The sequence below is a fragment of the Thunnus albacares genome, chromosome 17, assembly GCF_914725855.1.
Source record: "Thunnus albacares chromosome 17, fThuAlb1.1, whole genome shotgun sequence".
NCBI lineage: Eukaryota > Metazoa > Chordata > Actinopteri > Scombriformes > Scombridae > Thunnus > Thunnus albacares.
In genome coordinates this window covers 6,536,851-6,561,464 of record NC_058122.1, presented here as the reverse complement: position 1 = coordinate 6,561,464, position 24,614 = coordinate 6,536,851, and the positions used below count along the sequence as shown (strand labels likewise).

The 24,614-nt window shown below is 43.5% G+C and overlaps 1 protein-coding gene across 6 annotated transcripts; it reads left to right on the top strand.

The window, feature by feature from the left end:
- The first annotated feature begins 504 nt into the window (after nucleotides 1-504).
- wizb (WIZ zinc finger b) lies at nucleotides 505-23,870 on the top strand. 6 transcript variants are annotated; one of them, XM_044331902.1, is made up of 17 exons: nucleotides 505-2,480; nucleotides 3,037-3,214; nucleotides 3,309-3,513; nucleotides 3,823-3,898; nucleotides 4,975-5,123; nucleotides 5,224-6,876; nucleotides 8,130-8,570; nucleotides 9,613-10,005; nucleotides 11,907-12,047; nucleotides 12,538-13,101; nucleotides 13,256-13,711; nucleotides 13,833-14,339; nucleotides 14,487-15,062; nucleotides 15,181-15,392; nucleotides 18,199-18,448; nucleotides 19,613-19,778; nucleotides 20,767-23,870. In XM_044331902.1, exons 2-17 carry the CDS (start codon nucleotides 3,107-3,109, stop codon nucleotides 21,140-21,142), a joined length of 6,273 nt encoding a protein of 2,090 aa, XP_044187837.1. In that variant the 5' UTR covers nucleotides 505-2,480; nucleotides 3,037-3,106; the 3' UTR covers nucleotides 21,143-23,870. The 6 variants fall into 6 exon arrangements, with proteins under 6 accessions (XP_044187837.1, XP_044187835.1, XP_044187836.1 ...); XM_044331900.1 differs by having other exon boundaries at nucleotides 18,136-18,448; XM_044331901.1 differs by having other exon boundaries at nucleotides 3,010-3,214; nucleotides 18,136-18,448.
- Nucleotides 23,871-24,614: the final 744 nt, after the last annotated feature.

Below are 24,614 nucleotides of genomic sequence, written 5' to 3'. Positions count from 1 at the left end.
ACAGAGGCTGGGACGACATAGGATACAGGTAAAAACTTTTCCAAGACAAATATGCATATGTAAAGTCTTTACAAAGACTTTACGAGAAACCTAAACAAGACGATTCTGTGCTCCTGAAGCTTCGTTGCTGGCTCTGACGGGCACATCTACGAGGGCCGAGGCTGGCACTGGAGAGGAGCTCACACCCTCGCACACAACTCCAAAGGCTTTGGTGTCTCCTTCATTGGAGACTACATGACTAGACTGCCCTCCCAGCATGCCATGGGGCTGGTGAGAGATCAGCTGGCATCCTGCGCTGTTGGTGGAGGTCGACTGGAAGCCAACTTCATCGTGCATGGGCACAGACAGGTGGTGAACACTGCCTGTCCTGGAGATGCTCTCTATAATGAGATCAGAGGCTGGGAACGCTTCGGGGTACGTAGTACTGACATCATTGACAAAAAGTGCTATATGTTCTTAGAAAAGAACAAATGAGTGAGCTGCTGTCCAAAAGTAGAGGATGCAAGACTCTGCAGCCTTTTTAATCAGGTTTCAGCATCACTGTTCTGATTACAATTTGTTTTAAGTATACAGTTCTCCTATTAGTTTTTGTTGCATGGCTTTATGTTAATGTTTCTTTCATGTTTCATTTTCTTCTTTTTAGGAGGTCAAGAAATCAAAATGATCTGCTTGACAAGAGGAAGAGCTGTGAATAAACTAAAGGTTAACGCAATAAATATTTGCCTCATCCTTGTGCTCTGATTGTTGCCATTTTCTTCAGTCCTGGCTTGAATGAGCTGGACAAACTGTTTCATAAAGCCGAGTCAGTGCTGATAAGATCAGACTAAATCAAGTCCGGTTTAAGAACTGACCCGAGACATCAATCACTGATCACATCAAATCACAGTGAAGGAAACAGACATGCAAAGCCAAAAACTGTAATGTGAGCAGCCAGAGAGCAGCAGATATTACACACAAAACACTGAGAGTAAAATATTACAGCAAAACTGAACAGAACCAACACAATTAATTAAGCAAAAGAGCACTTTTATCAGCACACTGCTGAACTCCTGTTAGCTCAGTTTATTGCAGCACTTTGCTGAACTCACATCATTGTGGGTTCAAGTCCTGTATGAAAAATGTGAAAATTTTTCTTTGTATTATATGTGCTGAAAAATTTATCTATGATGTATGAATTGCAGCATGACATTTATAATTTTGAAGTATGAAATAGCTTAGTAATTCCTTTTATGGCAATAAAATAAACATAATTGCATTTTCTATCGGTTGGAATGTGCTACTTGGTTTGTTGTACAAGTGACATCAACTCCATGTGGTGGAAGTATTGTTTAGCTTCAGATTGGCTGTCTGCTCCTTTATATATTTTTGATAGACAGATTTCTGCATGTTTGATTCTTTCATTTTATTCAAGTGACATTTACAGAGAGAACAAATCATTAAAACGCTTCTTCCTATGTGGCTACAGCCCTGAGTTGCACTTATATTGACTAAAATACTGTGCAGATCATGGATGTACCATATAAACATCCGTGGTTGAAATCTAAAGTAACCAGAAACACGGACAGCGCCACTCTGCCATTGCAACCCACATTGTGGTGAGAGGTGGGATTACACCCGAGGGTTTATTAACTGGATGCTCTCGTTGCGCCCCCCGGTACACAGGCCGCAGCCGGACCCTTCTCGATTACCGTGAAAAGTGGCCTCGATGATACAAACACACACTTCTATTTATGACCACTAGAGGGCGCCAGATGACCATATAATGACCAGTAGTAAGGCGTTTATTGATTTCCAGCATTTAAGGAATTTTGTTAACGAGTTTGCATACCATACACCCACACTGTGCTTATTTTATAGCGAAGGAAACATCTGCCATGAGTTGTAAACATGTTATTTACTACAGTGGTTAAATGATTGGCCAATTAGATGTTAACGACTGAATCTAAATTCGCACAAATGACAATTAATACTTCACCTGTTTCCATAAATGAATGTCTGATATTAATAAAGTTATCAGTGTCTAATGTTTACTGTTCACTCTTGTATTTTTCGCAGAGAAAAGTGTCACTTTGATCATTACGCTGCACAACAAACATCCTTTCGCTCACATTTGTGAAAGTACGTAGAAATGAAAAATAAAGACAAAGCATTAGTAAAAGTTGAACTTATTAAACTTGGCCCCGGTGGTGGGTTACTCGAAACTCTTCTCGTCGCCCTCCCCGTCGACGTTACGTACGCAGCCGTGGCGTGCCTGCAAGCCAAATAACATGGAGTCCTCTGTCTGGCATCTTCCAAGGGATCCATGCAAAGAAAAAAAAAGCCTGAGCACCGATAAAAGAGCAAGTTTCTCCATGTGAGCTGTCAAAGCTTGTTGCGAGCATCGTCTCGGCAGCGTAAAGCTTCAGCTCTGTCCTCAAGTATGACGAGCGGTGCTTAAACAGCAAGCCTTTCCCTGCGATCCGCAAACCAGGCCGATTTCAGTGAGTATTTGCTGCAAAAAAACTGCAATTTTATGGGCGTTTGAGGCTTAAAAGGAATTGTGCATGGATGCATTGTTGTTATAGTCACCTGACAACAACCGGATCGATATCAGCCTCTGAAGCAACAGAGGCCAGTCCGTGGGACACCTTATGCACCCGGGCATTTTCCTGCTTTTTAGAGGGGCAGCAAGAGAGGACATGGGCCTGAATATAAAGGCCACTTATTTATGTAACCATTTGGGCGCCCTATTCCATTCTTTAAGACCAGACATATTGTGAAAATAGGTCAGACAGTCCGAAAACTGCAACTGGGGAAAAATATTGAGGACAGCCAAAACATCAGAGATTCTGCAGATTTGACACTTTCATGTTGTCTGATATGCTTTTTGATTCTTACTTACAATCTGCTGGCTGTTTAAAAAAACATTTTGCATGCAAATTACTACAGTAAGTATAGTGGCAAACTGAGTAGGCTGTGGGAATAATGGGTGAAACTTTTAAGCCATGAAAAACTTGTGTTTTTGTTTAGTGTGTGTTCACGTGTGAATGTTTCCAGAATAAGAGGAGAGTGCACAATGTAGGCAGGCTGGTCACCAGTGGGACTCCATACTGTTCTCTGGGGGACAATGGAGCCAGAAGGGCGACCTCTAACCCCAGGGACCAGCTATGGGCCCCCACCCTTCAACTCAGCACAAAACCCTGTCACCTCTACTTTCCTCAACTGCACCTTACAGGTAAATACATCATCTTAAAATCATTACTGCTGTCATTCCCGTTGCCCGACAACAATTTGTAAACGCCCTGTATTTTTTTTATTATTACCACTAGTCCTCATGTTCGTCAAATGTGAGAGACGGCCTGATGTCTGCCAAATGTTCATGGGGCCACCCTGGAGATGAGGGCTCCAAGCAGACTGAGGGCACTCAGTCACCCAGTGCAGACCCAGGGAGGAGCGCACAGAGGAGATTCAGGTCCTCAGCCTTTCCTTCCTCCCTAAGCTGGGACTCTGACTCTGAGAAAGAAACACTAGATGGTAACACATGGCTCAATATCTATTGGAAACTTGTTGCACACTTCTCAAGAGTAGAAACTGGTAGCGAGGTAGTGATTACAATCTGTAGTAGTACTGAATTTAGCTAATGAACAATGCCATCAGTGTACCTATCACTGTTGTCCCCTTATTGTTTTAAATGTGATTCAGTCTGCTTGTAGTCAGAAGTCTCTCATCTTTCTCTCTCTGTATAACGCGGGTATGCACTGTATTTTTGACTGTGGATTTTAACTGTTAAGCTGTGGAGTGATGTTCCTGTGGTTGTGTGTTTTGTGTGCTGTTGTGTGTCAGAGGAGGAGCTACAGCACTTTTCTAACCCTCATGGTCTGGCTGCTCACAGCCCAGGATCTCCTTCTTCTGGACTCAGGTGAGGAGGAAGTGCAGTAGGAAGGGGAGCATGTTGTTTGGTGGCAAAATCAGCTGGTTAGTTTGGCAAACTAAGAAGAAACACAGCCATAAAGACAACGACAAAGGCAGATTTTTTTTTTTTTTTTTTTTGCAAGGAAAAAAATATTTTCTGAAAGTTGTATTTAAATGGAGCCATCTTTAAATTTCTCTGGGAATCAACAGCTGCATATAAATTGGGTAAGCAATAGTTTGACATTTTGGGAAACTTTCTTGCAAAGAGTTAGATGAGAAGATCGATACCACTCTTGTAAATGTGAAGCAGCTTGTTAGCTTAGCTTAGCATAAAGACTGGAAACTTGTAACAAAATTCACCTGCCAGCACCTATAAAGCTTTCTAATTAACATGTTTTATTTTTTTATGTTTATTTAATCCATAAGTGTAAAAATGACAAGTCTTGAAGTCCTGTCACTGGGAGGTTGCCAAGCAACCAGCAGAGATTTGAGGAAGTCACTGCTCTTGGCCTAGAAATGGTCCAGCATATAATCCCAGTAACAAAACAATTTCAGTTCTTGTGTGGATTAAATAAACGAGATGTTAATTACTGAGCTGTAGAGGTGGTGGTAGGCGGAAACCACTTCCACTAAAGTCCATAGTTTTTAGTAGAAAAATTCAGTGGAAATTATTTGGGAATTACAGATCCATAAAATTAAGAATTACTGTTTTATTTCCCATGTGAAGGTCTAAATGCTTCCTCACCATGCCACGAATAAAATTATGAAGGGGAAACAGTGAATCCTTTATGTATTTATTTATTCAGTGCAAAAGTAGTCAAAATCAGATATAGTAAGTCTACTGGAATCATACCCACCATCATGAAAAATATCCACCATGTGTATTCATTGAACTCCCCCAGTCTGTTAAAACCCACAAAATTCCCCGAAAAATGAAAGAGGACATGATCTCGGTGTCCTCGGCGGTAGTTATAACCCTGTAAATAAGAGCTTGCACATGATCTGTAATTTTGACTTCTTCTAGGCAGTGATGCCGCTTTCACTTCTTAAATTTTAATGTTTTTTTCCTCCGGTGCTTTTCAGACTTGATAGTGAAGATGATCAAGAACCTGAAAAACTGCAGCACTTGCGTTGTAAGACTGATTCGCCTACCCCTGTGGAGGGGCGCAATGACGACAATGAGAGCACAAAGACAGAAGAGCCAAATACATCTCAGCTTGGCCCAACAGAATGTGGGTACCGTAATGAAGAAACAAAATCTGCCTGCACACTTGATATCTTTCTTTTCTTAAGGCTCCTCTCATTCATAATTCCCCTGTTTTCTCTTCACAGTGGCAGACAGCGAAGTCTGGAATGTATCTGAGGCAACTGAGCTGTTTCTGTCCAAAGTAAAACCAAAGGACGGCTGCCAAATGGAGGAGGAGGCAGACAATATTGAGGGAGAGAGAATGCCCAAGAGAAAAGAAACCAAGGAGCCTGAGAGAGATGTGTACACATTCCCTGGAGACTCAGACCCGGAAAGTCCCCCTCCTGCTCCCTGGGCTCATTGCACATTCATTCAGCGGTGCAGAAAGAAGAGGGTACTGCTCAGACCCTTCTCCGGCCTTGGCACCTTGAAGCGCTCATTGCCTGAGACTGGCAAGGTGGCTAAGGTGGAAGCTCAAAAATCCAAAACTGTAGCGCCAACACAGCTGAGCTTAGGTGGAGGGGTCTATGATTTTGAAGAGGGCAACTTTGGAGAGGGAGCAGTGGATGAACCAATAAAGTTCAGAGATAGAGGAGGGAAAAGAGACAAAGAAGAAGAAGAAAGCGGGGTAGAGCCAGGTAAGGACATTTTCACCTGTGTGGAATGTAGCATTTACTTCAAAAAGCAGGTCCACCTGCAGGAGCACATGACTGAGCACCGTCACAGTGGTGCGGGATGCGGCAGGCGTTTAGGAAAGGGCGGCCGTTTTCGGTGTATTGAGTGTGGATGGAACCTGCCAAATCGGCTTGCGCTGGCAGACCACCACCGAAGGCACCAGGAGTCCCGTATGAAGATCCTGGAGGAGATTGAGAAACTGAATGAAAATGGGAAGGCAAAAGAGATTCATATACTGGACAGTAAGGTGGTGAAGCTTAAAAGCCCAGACACAGCTATTATGCAAGACGCAGGCCCGGTCTCGATTCCAGGCCAAGGGTCAGACCCAGAAATAGTTACAGCTCCACCTCTATCCCCAGCCCCAATTTCAACATCAGACAGAGACCAGACAACTCTTGACTCAGATACAACTGTAACTCCTCACAATTCAGTTCGAAGCCCAGCTCAGGCCCGAGGTGTCTCTGCCTACCGCCGCCGCTTTGTCTGCTCCAAGTGTAACTTCAGCACAAGAACCTCCCAGGCACTGGCTAATCACACCAAGACCCACAACAGGAAAAAGCCCGCTCTCCGGAGTGACTCCTCATCTCCTGGTTCACCATCATGTTTGGCGTCCACCTCCCTGGCCTGTGGTCATTGTGCCTTCCTGACCTCCAGTCAAACCGTATTGAGGGAACACCAGAAACTTGTTCATCCAGAACAGGTCTCCATCAGTGGGGCACAGGCTGATGAGACTGGCCAGCATTCAAGGTCCAATGTGGGTGCTCAAATTTCAAACCCTGTCCCAGATTCTGACCACCTCTCTGGGTCTGGATCCCTGCCCAACGCCACTCAAGGCAAAAGCCAGCAAGGAGTCACTGCCTCTGAGGACAGCACAACACCAGACAGCGCTGCAACTCGGCCTGCAAGCCGGGTGGTCTTCAAGTGTGTTGGGAACAGGCGATTCAGCAGGAGAGGGAAGACTTGGACTGATCTAGCCAAGTTTCAGTCAAGACTGGATGACGACAAGCTCTCCGGCAGTGAGGAAGAGCAAGATGAAGATCAGTGCACAGAGCTTGACAATGACCTGTCCCAACAAGATGCTAACTCACCTGTGAGAAACAAACAGCACACCAGAGCACATGCAGGTGAGACTAAATGGCAGACTGAAGACATTATATTGCAACTCTGCACTGAAAAGCTAAAGTTTCACTAAGTCATTCTTATTTGATTTCTATGCAAGTTGTTATGTCCCCCATGGGTTTGAACATTTGGATAAAACAATAAGACATTTTAATAATTTACCTAAAACTCACAGTTTACACACTGCTGGCTCATAGCTTTGTTATATAATTGTTCATAAAACCTGATCATGTAGAAATAAATAAAGCTGCACAAATTCCTATTTTTATGCTACCAAGGATCAAATGATTATGTGTAATATGTGAAAGGTGTCGTACTGACAAACTCACAGGGAATTATCACTTGACTCTGCAGTTCTGTTTTAGGGTCTTTCACCTCATTGTTTTGGATTTCCAGTTACAACTTTACTGTTTTAGTTCACAACCACTGCTCTCATCAACCTTGTTTCCTAAGCAGGCAGCTGTTTTCAGAGAAAAAAGTCTGATAAACCCACTGTACGTCACATGCCTAGCACCAAACAGCAAAACAAAATTAGCAACCGGCAAATAACATAAAAAAATATGTATATTTTCTCTGAATTTATTGGAGACTAAAACAGAGCTAAAAGGAGAGTGAATGTTAGACTTATGTGGTCAGAAACACCTCTCCAATTAAGTGCTAATGCTGCCCTGCATCTGCTTGATGTGTAAAAACAACTGTTAGCTAACATGTTAGTCATTAACAACTTTATAAGGTGATAATATGCTAATGCTGTGCACAGCCTGTTGAGCTGCACCCAGGTGGTTAAAAAACCAATTAATGCAGGTTCAAGTTCTCACAGCTTTTGTCACAACCTCTGCAGTCAATACTTGCCGATTGAACAGACACAACCTTCTACAAATCCTCAAAGAAAGCTGGTTAATAAGATGTTAGCAATTAAATTGATGAGTACAATGTGAGTGCAATGTGATTATTACTTGTAGAAAGTATGGTTAATGGCCCAAACTATGAAAATAAAACAAAAGTTGTAATAAAACAGAATTACTCTTTGAAGTGTTGAGATATTGAGGTCAAAGTATAAATGTTTTTGGAACATTTTAAGAAGTAAATGAGGTCAGACAGACTTTAAGAGCTTCTCAAATGGAGCTCTACAGGCGCTCTTGCCTACAACCCCAGATGCACATATAGTATTTAAGGTATGCAGCCTCAAATGACACTGTTTCAATTTGAGAAGGATTTGTCTGTTTATTCAAGATTGATTTTTTTTTTTCTTTTCCAGACGACTGTTCAGCACAGCAAAGTGCCACATTATCGCTCTCCCCTAAGAAGAGCGTGAAGGACGAAGACAAGCAGGAGGCAGAGAAAGATGGAAAGGTTTTCTTTTTGAGGAGGAGCAACCGGATTACTGCTGCACCTGCAGAAATTGACAGTGATGATGATGACGATGACATTGACGAGGAACGTTTGCGACGTTTCCTGTCAGAGGGCATCTTGGATGAAGACAGAGACGAGATTGATGAGGATGCAGAGACGCTGAAGAGTGTGGAGAGGAAATGCCCCTACTGCCCTGATCGATTTCATAATGGCATTGGGCTTGCCAATCACGTGAGAGGTCACCTGAACCGAGTGGGCGTCAGCTACAATGTGCGTCACTTCATATCCCCCGAGGAAGTCAATGCCATTGAGAAGAAGTTCTCCTATCAGAAGAAGAAAAAAAAAGGTCAGCATCTTGTTGCGTGTATTTCTTTAGGCTGTGTAGATGTTGTCTGATCAAATTCTGAAAGCCAGAAAGACAATGCCTTTTTTGTTGTCTTTGTTGTTGTCTTTGTTGTTAAAATGTTCTTGGAATAATGACTCTGATGTAGGTTGTCTGACAATGTCAGACGCCCTACTGAAAAACATGAGCTAAAGTGATTATTAACTATATGATAAGTCTCTTAAATGCCTGTTTCATCCCCAGTAGAACAAATAAATTTAGATTTTAGTTTTTTAGAAGTAGTTACTTTAATGTAAATCAGTGGTTCCCAACCTAGGGGCCGGGACCCCCACAAGGGTCACAAAATAAATCTGACGTGTCGCGACAGACAAAAAGAGAGAGACAGAATAGAAACCTGAAAAAAAAAAGTTTCTTCTAAACAGTTATACTCATTTTTTTAGACTTTCCTCAAATCTTTGCTTTTTACTTGTGAATAACCAAATCATTTTACTTCAGGAAAAAACAAGACTAAGTCTACAGCCATGCCAGAGGCTCTGTGTTAATACCAGCATTACAACATGCTCACAATGAGAATTCTAACATGCTGATGTTTAGCAGTTATACTGTTACCACCTTCAGCAAATAGTTTAGTTTGTTGGTATGCTAAAATTAGATTAGATATTTAAAACACAAAGTAAAGCTGGCGAACTGGAATGTCATTAGTTTTGCAGGTATTTGGTCATGAACCAAAATATTGGACAAAATAAAAATTTGACCTGATGATGATGCTACATCTAGAGTTAAGGGGTCACCAACATTATTACGATTCATCTTGAGGGGGACATGAATGTGTGTACCAAATTTAACTGGTGATCAATACAGTATTTGTCAAGACATACCACAACTGGTAGACCTGTGCATCCGGTGACTAGGGGTCACAAGAAGACATTACTTGGATTTAAGGGGTCACACGCCAAAAAGGTTGGGAACCACTGGCGTTAAGTATCATACTGTACATTTAGTCACACATCTAAATTTCCACTTGTATCGCCTGTCCTCTCCACAGTTGCCAACTTTGACCCGGACACATTCAGTGTGATGCACTGTGAGTTCTGTAGCGCAGGCTTCGACACCCGGGCTGGCCTGTCCAGCCATGCCCGGGCCCACCTCCGGGACTTCGGCATCACTAACTGGGATGTTACCATCTCACCGATCCACATCCTGAGGGAGCTGTTCTCCAGCAGGCCCGACCTTGTAATCCCCACAGCTCCCCCCCGGAGTCCCGGCTCTATACAGGAAGAAGAGGAGGGTGAAATGGAGGAGGAAGGGGAGGGAATTGTTGAGGTGAAGCTGGAGGGAGAGACAAGTGAAAGGACGCTGAGTGCTGCTGTTTCTGATGCACTGCCTTCAGCATCTCCTCAACCTTGGAAGAGCGAGGATGGTGTAAAAGAGTCTGAAGGTTAGTCTTCATTGTTGATTCATTCTTAGAAGTAGTAGTGTGTACTCATGAGTTGTGTAGTTCTGTTAGTTGCTGACGTGTTTTATTACCTGGTGACTCCTTCAGTGTTTGCAGTTTAGACCACAGTAATGATGAGAGCTGAAGAAGACTATATACAAATGCATAAGGCAGTGGGAAATGTGAGTTCAGATGCTGTTAGTGTTTGAAGTGCACCTGTCTGTTTGCTGTTTATGCTGAATAAAAACTGGACTGTCTGACCTGGGTGACACCGCTGTGCACTGTGTTGAAGGTTGGTGGTGGCTGTTGAGAATATCAGCCTTAACAGAGAGAGAAAGTGAGTGTGAGTGTTAGTGTGTGTGTGTAGAGAGAGAGTCCCTGATGCCCGTGGTTGATGTGGCACTCGGTGCATTTATCCCAACCTCCGCCTCCACTCGATTGGTCACGCCTTAGCTCAGCGGTGCATATGGGGGCAAAATGGCTGCTTCCACCTCCCCGCAGACCCAAACAATAGCGGAAAAGCTGTCTGGCTTCAGCTGCCGGGAGTCCGATGCACTGCGGTTGCGGACCGGTGAGTAGCGCGCGGTGTAATTCCTGTGCACCGCGTGCCCTCGGATCACACGGCGGCGTCGCACTACGCGTCTAGCGCCGCGTCTTCTGTCACATTGTAGCCAGACAAACAGCCATGAAAAACTCTTCATCATGTGTGAGAGCACGTAAAGAAAAGCAGTGTCGCGCACAGCCATGCAGGTAGCCCATGACATGCATGTCAAAAGCTCAGAAAGCGGGTCATTGTGATTGTTTCGGGTGTTCCCGTTTATGCACGCGCGGGTAAATTGTGCAGATTTTCGCTGTTGTGATAGGCTATTGTTGTTACAGTTTGTGTTTCCTTAATGTTCGTCAGGTTTTTTTTTTTCTAATTGTGCACGTCTGGGATGACGTCCAGTATTTTCAATGCTGCAGGATCTCAAAAATTACCTACTGTTGCCCAATCCTCGCCATTTTACTTTCCTTTGATTTTTGATAGAGGACACGCTGTGCTTTCAAGTGCATGCATTTGTGCATGTTTTTTAAAAATAATAAACTAACAGTGAGATTGCACTGGAAACATGGCAACTTTGTGGACTGAAAGCGGTCATAGTCAGTAATCTTATTACAACTTATCCGGATCAACGGAGTATAATCGAAGTATCACTTTTTCTTGGAAGTATCGGGTTGCTCAGTGTTGGGCGACTCAGCCTGAAGGGATACAAAGTCAAGTTAGCGTTTTGCTACTTTGCTCCGTTTCATAAAAGACTCCGGTGATTATTTAGTGTTGTCTTGCTTATAATGGATGGTGTTATAACGCTGCGCTCCGAGGTGTCACATCGCCGCTCTTTTACAGTCAAGAGATGAACTGACAAGCGCAGAGCCGCCCACCAGACAAAAAGCATTGTCTGTCTCCACGTCTCCTTTGATTTACCGATTTGTCGCAGAAAATGGCACTTTTGTCCCGGGAATGCCTGACTGCGGGGAACCAAGACTGCCATGTTTGTTTCATACAGTAGTGCAATTCTTACTTTTTTTTGACAGGGTTTCATTACTTTATTTTTTATGTACATTTCGTTACAGAAGACGTTATAATTCGCTGTTATTACAAGGACTGATAAATTATAAGCAATGAGCTCACAAGACTGAGTTGATTTTTCTGCTCTCAGGCTGCATTTTTATTTATCTCACGACACTCAGAAATACACTTAGACTTTAAAAGGCTGACTTTTTTGGGGGGAATAGAAAATAGAATTAGTCGTGAGATTCAACCTCTGACATTTATTTCAAGGTATTTTATTATCACAATCACTCTTAATTGTCCTAATTAAGATGGCGTTTCTACACTTAAATGGATATTGTGTGTTATGTTTTAGGTGAGGAGGAGGAAGCAGCTGAGGATGAGGATGAGCTGCAGCTTCCAGCTCTGGATGCTCTGAGCCCAAGCCCAGGGAAAACAGGGCTGTGCAGCGTGGACCAAGACAGCCTCTCTCCCGGGGAGGATGCAGACACCAAGGGTGAGAGAGAAATATGGGAGTGCTGAGCCCAGAGTGTTGACAAGGGATTGGATTTGCTACAGCCAAGCCTTATCATAGCTGTCAGTGGGGAAATTGTAAAACTGACCTCAGGTCAACATTGAGGCGTGGCGACACTACATCAGAGAGGGTAGTCTCCAGGGAGGAGGCAGACAAATGTATTTAGGGACTAAAAAGAGCACCTCCAACACTTGGTAGTGTTACTGCAGACTGGGTGAAGATGTAGACAGGAAGGGTAAGTGAGGTGACAGGTCCTCTGGGATATCTGTGGCCTCTAAAAGAACCTGAGCCACCTGTTGTTGCTTTGCAAACTTTGTGTTAATATTGCATGTAATAAAATATATAATAAAATGATACTTAAGCAGAATGTAAATACTTACAGTTACTGTTAAATATTTATGACAGTTATTTTGATCGCTGTAAGGCGCATCACTGCCCGAATTCAGGATGTTTCCTCTTCTCTCTTTTGCAGTGCACAACTTGAAGTGTGAGGTGTGTGGAGCTCAGTTTGAGACCAGGCGGGGAATGTCCAGCCACGCCCGCTCTCACTTGCGCCAGCTGGGTATCAGTGTTTCAGAGAGCAGCGGGGCACCCATTGACCTCCTCTACCAAATTGCCAAGGAGCGAAATCTAGACAGCCAAATAAGCTCATCTCTTCTGGAGCCCCTTTCAGCCAAGAACGCCTCTGCTTCTGCTCCTCAGAAAGATGAGGACTTAGAAGACATGGACTTAGACGAGAAACCAATACCCCTTTCCGTACTGGCCAAAGCGGTGAAAGCAGTGCCACCCTCTTCCTCCTCCACACCTACACCTTCTCCTGGTGCCTCTCCAGCTCCCACTCACTCTAGCTCCCCTTCCTCAGTAGTGAGGAAAGCCCCCATTTCCTCTCTACTGCCTGTGTCTTCCCCCTTGCGCTCCCCAGAGCACAAGGCTGGGGGAATGAAAAGCTTGACCTCTAACCTCTCTCCCTCCGCCACCATCACAACATCCAAACCCATCTGGGCACCGCAGGAAAATGACGCACCTCTCAACCTCAGTAAGTGTAACTGCCCCCACTAAAGTCTGTCTCTGATAACTTTGTATTGTATCGTTCTCTGTTCATATGAATGGATTGCATTATTTTAGAAGAGTTCCTTTTTAATTCTTGAGTTTTATAAGTCTTAGTGTAGTTATTTCTTCTTAATGTGCAGCACTCGAGGTGGACCCCAATAAGGACATAGTTTGTCAGCTGTGTGGCGCCTGGTTTGAGACACGAAAAGGCTTATCCAGCCATGCACGAGCCCACCTGCGGCACTTTGGGGTGGAGTACTCTGAATCCAAGGGCTCTCCCATTGACCTCCTGAACCAGCTTATTGATACTGATGACTTCAAGCACAAAGCCAGTGCACTGCAGCTCGACAGCCACACAGAACCGCGGGGCCTCACGACCACGACGCTCTCCTCCCCAAAGCAGTCCCTGCTGAGCCTCTCCTCCTCTTCCTCCTCATCCCTCCTCTATAAGGTGACCACAGCTGGGGGTGGGTCGACATCCAAAGCTACCTCTTCCTCTGCCTCATCTTTACTTGGCCCACCTGCCAAGCGACACAAGTCCTCTTCCATGCAGGTCTTCCGCCTGAGTAGTGGGGAGCTCATGGCCCTTCCACACAGTGAGTGTTGTTTCACAGTTTTGATGGGGCTCTCCTGCATGTTGTGTAAAGTCATAAATGCTTCACATAAAGTGGGCTGTATCTGTTAAATATGTTTCAGTTCACTTTTCTAATCTTTTAGGTGAACCTCCGAAGGAAATAGGCTGTGAATTCTGTGGGGAATATTTCGAGAACCGTAAAGGGCTCTCCAGCCACGCCCGCTCTCACTTGCGTCAGATGGGCATTACTGAGTGGTCTGTTAACGGCTCCCCGATTGACACCCTGCGGGAAATCATCAGCAGGCGGGGCCTGCCTTGCGCCCTTCCTGTAAAACCTCTTAAAACTCCACCTCCGTCCTCTCCGGGACCCCCTCGTTCCCCTCTGTCAACCTCCTCCTCTCCCTCAGCCAACCTCCTCAGTCGTCTACCCTTCGCCTTCGCCCGTCCCTCTAGTCCTCCTCAGCCTGCAGTTTCTAAGTCGAGCTCAGCTCCACCGACGTCGTCTAGTGGGCTGATTCTCAAGCTGAAGCCTGAGCCGGTGCAGCTGGAGGTCACCACACCAGGGGCTGTGGGGAGATCTGGCGGCTTCTCTGCTGAACCTCTCAACTGTAGCTGGAGCAGCTCTGACAGTGTGTTCCCCCTCAACTTGGGTAACGTAAATCCTACATTACTAAGTTTCTTCAGAGTTTATTTAGCAGTTTAGGGAAACTTTCAAACATACTTGCAGACTCAGTAGCAGATATAGTGCATTACATTGCATTTACTTCTTACTTACTCTCTCTGTGGTTCTTCCACAGCCATGGCCCATGAAGTGGAGCCTACAAGGGATATTCGCTGTGAGTTCTGCGGGGAATATTTTGAGAACCGTAAAGGCCTCTCCAGCCACGCCCGCTCCCACCTGCGCCAGATGGGCATTACAGAGTGGACTGTCAACGGTTCGCCCATTGACACCCTGAGGGAGGTTATGCACAAGAGAGGGGTAGACGCCTCCTCTCATTCAGACCAGGGAGTGAAGAAGGAGTCGAGCCAGGGAGCCCACAGTCCCCTGTGGGAGAGCATGGGCGGCGCCGGCAGTTCAGAGAGTTTGGGTGTTTCAGGCTACCAGACCTCCAAATACCGTAAATCTCCTCTCAGTTTGCTGCAGTCAGGGTCGAGGCTCCATAAGCAGGGCCTGGGGTCCGTGGGCCCCTCTGCTACCCCACCTGCAGGGAAGTTTTTCAGGATGTCCCCACTGGGGAAACGGTCTCTGTCGGAGGATGCCCAATCAGTGGAGACTGCCCACTCACCGCCACATCAGCTTAAGACGTTCTCACCTCTGCCACATGAGTTCTCCTACAAAAGAAAATCCTCCCCAGACAAGCACGGACACCAGGGTGAGTCACTGTTAGGTTTTTGTTTTTCTATTGTTATGCAGAAATGATCTCATTTTTTCTGATCATGATTCTCAAAAAGAGATTGCCCTTCATTTGCCTCCTGTCCCCTATTTTTCAGATCCCAGCTGTGAGCTGTGTGGGTTCTACTTTGAGAACCGTAAGGCTTTGGCAAGCCACGCGCGAGCTCACCTAAGGCAGTTTGGTGTGACTGAGTGGTGTGTTAATGGGTCCCCTATCGAGACGCTTAGCGCTTGGATGCGCAGCAGGCCGCAGAAGGTGTTGGAGATGCACCGCAGCTACATGCAGGGTAACCGCTCCACCCTCAAGAAGGTGAGAGGAAGCAGTCAGGGGTTCATTTGTTGTTGGTGGATCATTTTAGTCTAATAGCTCAGGTTAATGCAAGTGTTTTTATTAACAGAGTGAGCGCCAGGCTTTACTTGAATTTATCTTTGACCTCTGACATTTCAAGTCTGTTGTTGCCAGTGTGAATGTTTTTTTTTCTTGCAGGAAAAATGTAAAATATCAGTAGCAGAACTTGTGCCTCCCACAAAGCCAAGCAGCTATGCAATCCAAGAGCATAACCCACTGTGCTACTTTTCTGACACACTCACTTTCCTCTCAGTATCTCTGAATAGGCGTCATGTTTGGAGATCTAACATGCCTCAGCTGGTGGCTCGACAGACATTTTATGTCTTGGAAAGCTTCAGACGTGTTGTCTGTTGTCAGCTTTGAGCCGTACTGTAGATCCTGTGTCTTTACCCAGCAAAAATCACTGGGGACAGATGCCAGAACGACTCAGCTATTGACTTGATAGTTGCCATAGTAACCAGGGTGCCTGGCAGCTTATGTTTCATCTTCAGATAAATTATGGCATGCTGTTGATAGAAGAAAATGTACGTTTTTTTTTTTTTCTTTCTTTCTTCCCTCCTGAATTAGTTTCTGGTGCATTTGCGTCACCATCGCACCTTTTCCCTGAGCTGTGACACACATACAGAATGGATTACCTTTTAAATGTCCTTGTAATCTTATTGTAAAGGTTTTATCATCCTGGAGAAGTGAACCCAACTAAGTTGTATGTATTGGACTGTTAGATATGTATCTAAGAACCAAAGAATGACTTATAGCACAACGAGAAATCGACCAGATCAGCACAATACCAACACATCGCTACAGTTTCTCTACACAACACTCTATATTTTAACATTCTTGTGCAAGCAACGTGCATGTTTATTAATGCACAAAAATTAGAAAAGAAGTTAACTGAACAATGCATACTGTACATTTTTCTTGCAAAATAGGGGACCTAAAGTGTACCCTTTGACTTGTCCTCATATGCTTTTAACATAAGTTGCTCTGCACAATCCTTTTTCTATCAGAGTTCATTTAGATTCATTTTGGGAATGCGTCTATTTGTCTGAAGACATTTTGACATTTCACAATCACACTGTCATGACTTACAGCCGGGACACTTAATAGAACGGAGCCATTGTTAATTTTATTAGTAACACCTGAGCTTTTCATACCATGACAAGTCAAAGTTTCTGATGTGAAAAAGGACCTGTTGTGTTATCACCAAACTCTTAAACTCCGGTCTAATCAGGAAACATAAGTGAAAACACCTGTGTGGGTAGGCTGTAGGACTGTTAGGGCCTTTTTGGAAGACACTCTTTTAACAATTACTTCTTAAGGTCTACTTACTTGCTTTTTCTACAACTTTCAAATGCATCTCATGGTCATCATTCATTCATTTATTTCTTTATTTTTATTTATATAATTATTAGCATTATTATTTACTTACTACCAACGATTACAGCTGATAAAGACCGTGATACGTGGTTGACAGCTCTAGAAAAAGCTAGTAAGTGGACTTTGAGTAAAGATTATCAATATCTCAGTGATACTGATGACTTAAAGCACAAAGCCAGCATATGAGGATCTTTTAATTGCCAAGTTCTCAGATCCTAACATTAAAAACCTTGAGCTCTTAATTAGCACTTGATTAATGGCAGGTGTGCTTGAAAGGTCAAAAGTAAGACTATATGTGGTATGTTAAAACACTGACATTGCTAAAGTAATTGTAAAACAAGCTCACAGTATGTTTGGTATTATTGGTCACGAAAATCTAGGCATTTCCCATTAGATCTAGGTCAGTTCCAGTAGCATTAGTCTCAAGGCATTTCTCAACTGACATACTTATCTCTACTTATAGTCTTGGCACATATATGAACGCCTTACTACTTTAAAGAAGTAGTTTCAAATTTTGGGAAATATATTCATTTCTTCTCTTGCCAAGAGTTAGATGAGGAGATTGATCCCACTCTCATGTCTGTACAGGATATGGAGCTACAGCCAGCAGCTGCTTAGCTTAGCTTAGCATAAAGACTCAAAACGTGGGAAACGGGTAGCCTGGCTCTTTCCAAAGGAAACAAATTCTATCTGCCAGCACCCCTAGAACTACTACGTTATATCTCATTCGTTTAATGCATACAAAAACCAAAGTGTAAAAACTGCACATTGTGGTTTTAGGGGGGGGATTATATGACAGACTTTGTCTTGGCCAGAAACAGTAACTTCCTGGATGTGTCATTTTTACTCTTTGGTTTTTTTACTGATTAAACAAACAAGATATAACGTGTTAATTAATTATCTTTGAAAGAGGTTGGTAGGCAGATTCTGTTATCTTTGGACAGAGCCAAGCTACTGTAGCTTGTAGTTTTCATGCTAAGCTAAGCTAACCAGCTGCTGGTGGTAGTTTCAAATTTACTGCACAGACATGAGAGTGGTGTCAATCTTCTTGTCTCATTCTTGGCAAGAAAGTGACCAAGTGTATTTCTCAAAATGTTGAACTATTAAGATTTAAGATTAGAATGAATGTTATCAATTTTATATGAAGAAAGTGCGCTGAGAGAGACATTTTCTAATTGACACCTTATTTGGCTATATATATAATGACTAGTTATGTTAATATAACTAGTTATTTTTAAAAGTAGTATCATGGTACACCGGGACATGGCAGCTCAAGTGTCTCTTGATATATTGCTTATAAGACCACTCATCTCTTTCCATCTTCCAGAAGAGCAGCTCACCTTTCTCTGCGTCAACGGATTCTGATCATGTCCTCCCCATCTCATCACAGAAGGCCTCCTCTTCCTCCTCCTCCTCCACCTCCCAGTGGTCTTCTTCGTTGGCTGTAAGCCTGGTGCGGCCACTGAGCCGTGAGGTCAGCCATGGCTCTTCCAAGACCACAGAGGGTGAAGCTGGTACCAACCAACAGGCTGCTCCCTTCAGGCCTGGCCGCAGCAGTCCCAGCCCATCGCGGCTCATCAGCAGCCTCCCACTTCAAGCACAGGTGGCACGCAGTGAGCTTAACGTCCGCCTGCCTAGAGGTACGTGAGGGACAGCGTGTGCTTTTGCTCTCATGCACTCAGGCAGGTACATACGCCTGCACGTTTTGTACCTTGTCAGTTGATTTTTTTTTTTTTTCTCGTCAAGGTGGTGCTGGACTTGCTATGCTTCTGAGAAAAACATTTCAACCATTTGACTCTTAAAAATCTCAAACTACTGAAATTTCCTATGATTGGTTTGCTGTTTTTAGCCATTTAGTCACACTAATGATATGGCTTTGTCCATCGTCTCTACAAGATGAATCCTAATAACATGAATCCCTTTCTCTAGCACCACCATGAGGTTCCCCTCAGGATGAATTGTAAAAATGTTGGTGATCTCTTAATTTTTTTTCTCTACCGTCATCATCAGGTCAAAATTTAATTTATCCAGTACCTTGGTTTATGACCAAATACCTGCAACACTGATGTAGACATTCCCATCAGCCTCAGCAGAACTTTGTGTTTAGTGCTAATGAGCAAATATTAGCATGCTGACACGCTAAACTAAGATGGTGAGTCGCTAGCATGGCTGTACACTCGTCTTGTTTTTTCTTATGTTATTAGAATAATTTGCAGAATCCTGAAGAAGTAAAATGGTCCCGTAATTCGAAAGAAAAAAGCAAAAATTAGGAAAGTCTGAAAAAATGAATATATAATATGTAGCAGGACAGTGTTGTTTAAGAAGGGGTGAGTGGACGCAGCCATGCAGTAGCAGGAAAATCTGTGGGATACATGAGATACAAGACAAATAAAGAGTCTGTTATGCTTAAAGAAAAACACAAGCACTGAAAGCGGAGGGTTTCATCAGGGGAAATAAATGAAATGTTATAGGAAGAGAGCCACAGTAATGTGCTAGTCTTTGTTTTTAGTGACAGTGACTTGCCTTTTATCTTTCTCTTTTTTTAACATTGAATTAACTTTCTTTTTTAAGGAAAGGGCCACATTTTATAAGAGAAGTACTAAAGAACATTTGTACAAAATTAATGTTACAAAAGCCACATGAAATGAGAAAAGATTGTCCTGTGTTTAGAAACAAAACTCCACCTTATCTGCTTTCAGCAAAATAACTGCATTCTGGATAATAATGGACTGATACACTGACATCTTTTGGTGCAGCTCCAGTTTGCACCAACACTGTATGTTGCCTCCTCCCCTCTTGCTAAGGTTTTGAGCGTCGGCCCTTGAAGCACCCGTCTTGCCCAGATGGAACGGAGAGGGACAGCGGCCCTCCTAAGCCTCCCCGCACAGGCACCGTCCCCGCCCTGGTGCCCAAACCACCCTCCTACCCACTGGTCAAACTGGTGGGCAAGTTCTACACCCTGAAGTGCCGGTGAGTAAAACTTGAATGTTAGAGCAGGACTTCCCAGAATAATAACCTGGGGACTCACACAGGGCCCATGAGAAAATGTTCAGGGCCCTCGACATTAGACATTTTGAGACAGAAGCATTAAAGGTGCAATATGTAAGATTTGGCCACCTGCTCCAAACAAATAGGGGGAAGCATATCATTAGAAACACCCCCTCTCCCATCCCCCTCCCACCCCCTCCCAGACATATCACCCCAGCAGCATTGGGACTCCAAATGGTTACTTTCTCAGCTGAAAAAATATTGAAACTTAATAAAGTGACATATTAACAGTCCTATAGCAAAACTAAGCCTGCAGCAGCTTTTAGCCTGGCTCAAAATCTCCACCACTGCTGGCCAGTTGCTCGTGGCAGTGCTACTACTTCATCTTCTTGTGTTGGACTCAAGGCAGAGTGGATGCTACAGTGACTCACTATCGCCCTTGAGGTACAAAGTGGTATTACGAGACAGGACGGGCTAGCTTGTTAGTATTGTAACTGTGATATCTCTGTGACACAATACATAGAAAGAAAACTGTTATTTCTCTACATTATGTTGATAATTTTAGTTAATTTTTAAATGTTTTGAACTAAAATCCTGGCCAAATCTTACATAGTTCACCTGTTAATGGAACTGTTAATGGAACTAAGTTTTAAATAGTCACTTACTCCCCAAGCAGCAATCGCCACCCCCACCCCCTGCCCAGCACTACTCCACTTTTGGTTGCTAATGCACTATATTGAGAATAGTGAACCATTTGGGATTTTCAGGCAACATGAATGAGTTCTTAAGTTCTGATATTACTGCAGTACAAAAGTTTTAACAGAATCGGCTGCCCCTGAGGGAGGCACTGAATTTAACAGCATCAGTTTGTCTTTTTTTTTTTTTTTAAGTCACAGTAAATGTTGCAGTTATTTCACAATTTTCAGTTTATTTAAAACCCAGCTTAAATGTGTTTCTTGGTCTGCGTCAGGTTCTGCGAGGTGGAGTTCCACGGTCCGCTGTCGGTGCAGGAGGACTGGATCAGACACCTCCAGCAACACATCCTTAAGATGAACTACAACAAGCCTGCTGCACCCAAAGCAGCCTCCGCTGAACCCCCTGCCCCGGCTGATGACCCAGCCCCGGTCCAGGCCTCTGCCCCAGCCTCCACCTCTACCTCCAGCACCACCTCTACAACACCCGCCCTCACCTCCACCCCGACCCGCACCACAGCTCCCAACAGCCACTCCCCTACGCCGCCGGCTGAGTGCGCTCCGACTGTCACTGCCACAGAGATAGTAAAGGTCTCAGAGGAGCAGCCCACCCTAACTCCAACTCCCATTCCCCTCACTACTCAAACGGCGTAAGCTCAAATTCATCGCCCGCTATCATTTTACCCCTTTTGTTTTTTCCTGCCTTTTACAATTTCTTTTTTCCATCCGTTTCTTTCCTTTGGCCTTCACAAAGTGTTGTTGAGGAGGTGTGTTTCCCCTCCAAAGAGTTCTCTGAGCCCCAAGCACCTTTGAAGCAGCTTTCTAGACTGTTACTAAGTCCTGTTACCATGGGAACGAAGCTCTCCTGGCTTATCCATGCGCCGGGGATGGGTGATTGTGGGCACTGTCCAAGGTTTTGAGGAGAGATGAACTAAAGTTTTGTGTTTGCCTTGTTTAATATGAATGTCCAGATGTTGATGTGGACCGTTGCTGTACCCCTCCGCCCATTCACTGGGTGGTTTAGGGGTTAATGTAGCCCTTATCAAACTTCAACCCCCCCTTGTCCACTTCATTTTTACCCCATGCCTTTCCCCTTATGAACAGTGTGTTACTAAGACCTGCGAGACTCTGACCATTTCTACCAGCAACATCTCAGTGAGAGCACACTGGTAGCGTTGGCCTCAGCCTCTAACCTAAAGGTCCCGACTGAGATTATATGACATTTATAATTATGCTAGTCTTGTGGTTGAGACTTTAAACACGTGGTAACACTTAGTGTTAAAAATGGCACTTTTAATACTGACATTGTCACTGAGCACTTACTGAAACGCCCATTTTAATTGGGTGGAATTTGACTATTTCAGATTGGTTAAAGGAGCAAGAAGTGGAAGCACACCCAAAAAGGGAAGATCCCCCAGTTAACTTTATAATGTAATACTGTCCCCAAAATATAGATTTTGCTTGAATGTAGCTTAAAGCACCTATTAATACCTTATATGCACACATTCATACACAATCAAACATATGCCCCATATTACTATACCATTGATGGTTTTACCTTTTCATGATGTTACTACTCAACAGTCTGCTGTTTTCTGCAGATAGGGCTGCTGTTGTGCTGAAGGCACAGTTGCTTTTTAATCTGCCTCTCTGGATTCGAGAAGTGGGGCCATAGAAAACATTCAAGGTTACACATTTCAAGTTTTAGATTTTCCATTCACAGTGTTGCCATTTTCTTCCTGCCGTTTTTTAATGTAACCCAAATTATTATTTATTTATTATTATGCATCTGAATGTGGTAAGCTAGGTCATTTTAAAGCTAAAGTAGAACTTTGGATCGTTTGAAAATAGGTCAGCAGTGCACTTTTACACTGGTGCACAGTGTGTGTGTGTGAGCGTGTGTGTGTGAGCGTGTGTGAGTGTGTGTGTGTGATAGTTTGTGTACATACATACATAGCAAATGTGCATTTGTTTCCAATTTTAAAGAGAAAGACAGAAGTAAAACTGCTTGATAGGAAGACGTCTCCGTAGCTCAACATGAACTAAATGTGGGAGCCTGTCTGTAAGTGGTCTGATCAGGACTTACATGCATCCGTCATTGTGTTAGGATGTGCCAAAGAGTCTGTTTACTTCCTTGTCCTGCCTCTGTAAAAGCTGTTTACATTGGATATGATGGTGGAGGAAACTCTGCACAGCTATCGAGTTCCCCGAGGCTCCACGCTGAACAATGGACCGAACAGTTAACCGGCGGTGATCTGCATCCACTGCATGCAAGTTCCCCGACGGTTGGGAAGACTCGGGCTACTGGACTGGCTTCATGGGACTTATGTTGTTACTGTAGGGTTAGATTATTCCAATTAACCATGAACACAAACCAAACTTTATTTCAAGACAGGGCTCCTGAGAACTGTCAGCCCTGAGTCCAAACACAGAAACACATCTGACCTCGGGCTCACAAGAGGAGCGAGCAGCGGCAGGCTCCTGAGACTGAAGTCTGCGGTCTGTTTCTTTCTACATTGCTTCAGAGTGCGTTCATATCAACCTAGAACTGAAGCAATAACTAAAGGGTCCATGTAGGCTGATGACCTTTTAAACTTTGTTTCAGTGTTGCCATGTTTGAAACATGACTGTTCAATCCAAACGATACCCCGACCCCTTTTATGGAGTATAGATACATACTATATAACTACATGTACTTAAGAAACTGTTGATGCTAGTAGAGCCATCAGCAGTTCGATTAGCAAGGTAGTTAAAAAAAATAAGTGATCTTAATTCCTCTATCGTGATTTGATTTCAACCTTTGATGCTATGTATTTTTTATTGCTCTGTGCATTTCTGTATTTGCAGTCCTGCAAGGTGAATCTTAGAGTATTTTTTATTTTTATCCGTTAGTCTCTCCAAGCTGAAACTTTGGTGCTGGTGAGAATGTTGCAGGTCGGGAGGCGGTGAGTTGCGAGTGACTGAACGTGAGGAAAACATTTTAATGTGATTGTCACGTCCTGGTATCAAAGGACTCTAAAAATCAGGCCTTGAAGGGGACCACTTTGCACGGTGAGGTATTATCCTCTCTGCATTCTCAGAGTAATAAGAGTTCAACGCTGTAGCCTCTCGCAGGTCTGTGGCTGCATTACTGTGTGAGATGTGAATCAGAGGCCGGTGCATTAGAGTTCCCCTTTAAGAATAAGCCTCAGCTAGTGTAACTGGCTGTTCTGTGTGCGTGTGTGCGTGAGTGTATGAGTGTGAAAAAAAGACAAGTGAGATGACAATGATGACGATAGAAGAAAAAGATGCAGTTGAGGAAAAAAAACTGTACTGTACACAAAAGGGTTAAGTTTTAAGTGAATCAACTCCAGAACAAACAATAAATGTGATTTCAATTTCAGACACTGACTTGTTGCCTTTATTGTTACATTAAAGCACATCAGCCATGTCAACCATTGTTGGAGGTTTGTGTGCAGGTTCTTTGGTTGAAATGATTTTTTTCCACTAGAGGGAGTCACAATACAATTTTTACATTTCATAGTTAATTTCAAGCAGATTTGACTGCACAGGGCAGGTAATAAAGAGGACTTGGTCAGGAGCTTCATTGACCTCTAAATTGTCTGTACAGTCCAATTAATTGCAGACATATAGAACAAAACATCAACAAACAACAAAACATGATGTCAGAAGACAGTAGTAGATGCTCAGGAGCTTTTGATCAGTTTTTATGCAAAAAAAATCATATAAAACGCCTGAGATGGCTTGACAACAAACTCCATCTGCTGATGAAGATCACATGATATGATTGAAAGCTACTAAATGAACACTGTGGTGAGACTGGTTTTCTCAACAAGGTAGATACAGTTATATATAAAACATTAAAAAAAAACAACACTTTTTTTGGTAGCTCTTATTTGTTTGTGACAGTGTGAAAATCTTTGTTTTTAGTGTTTAATTAATATCCTGTCCTCAGTTGCACCTGGGGCATCCTTTTATTTTTACTAGCTATATTTACTATTCTCTGCAGTTTTTCTTTATTCCTAACATTCAAATTTCCACACCACATTAGCGTAAAAAAATAAAATCCTTTAAACGAGTTCTTGCATACCATTTCCACTTTTCACTTGAAAAATGTGTTAAAGCT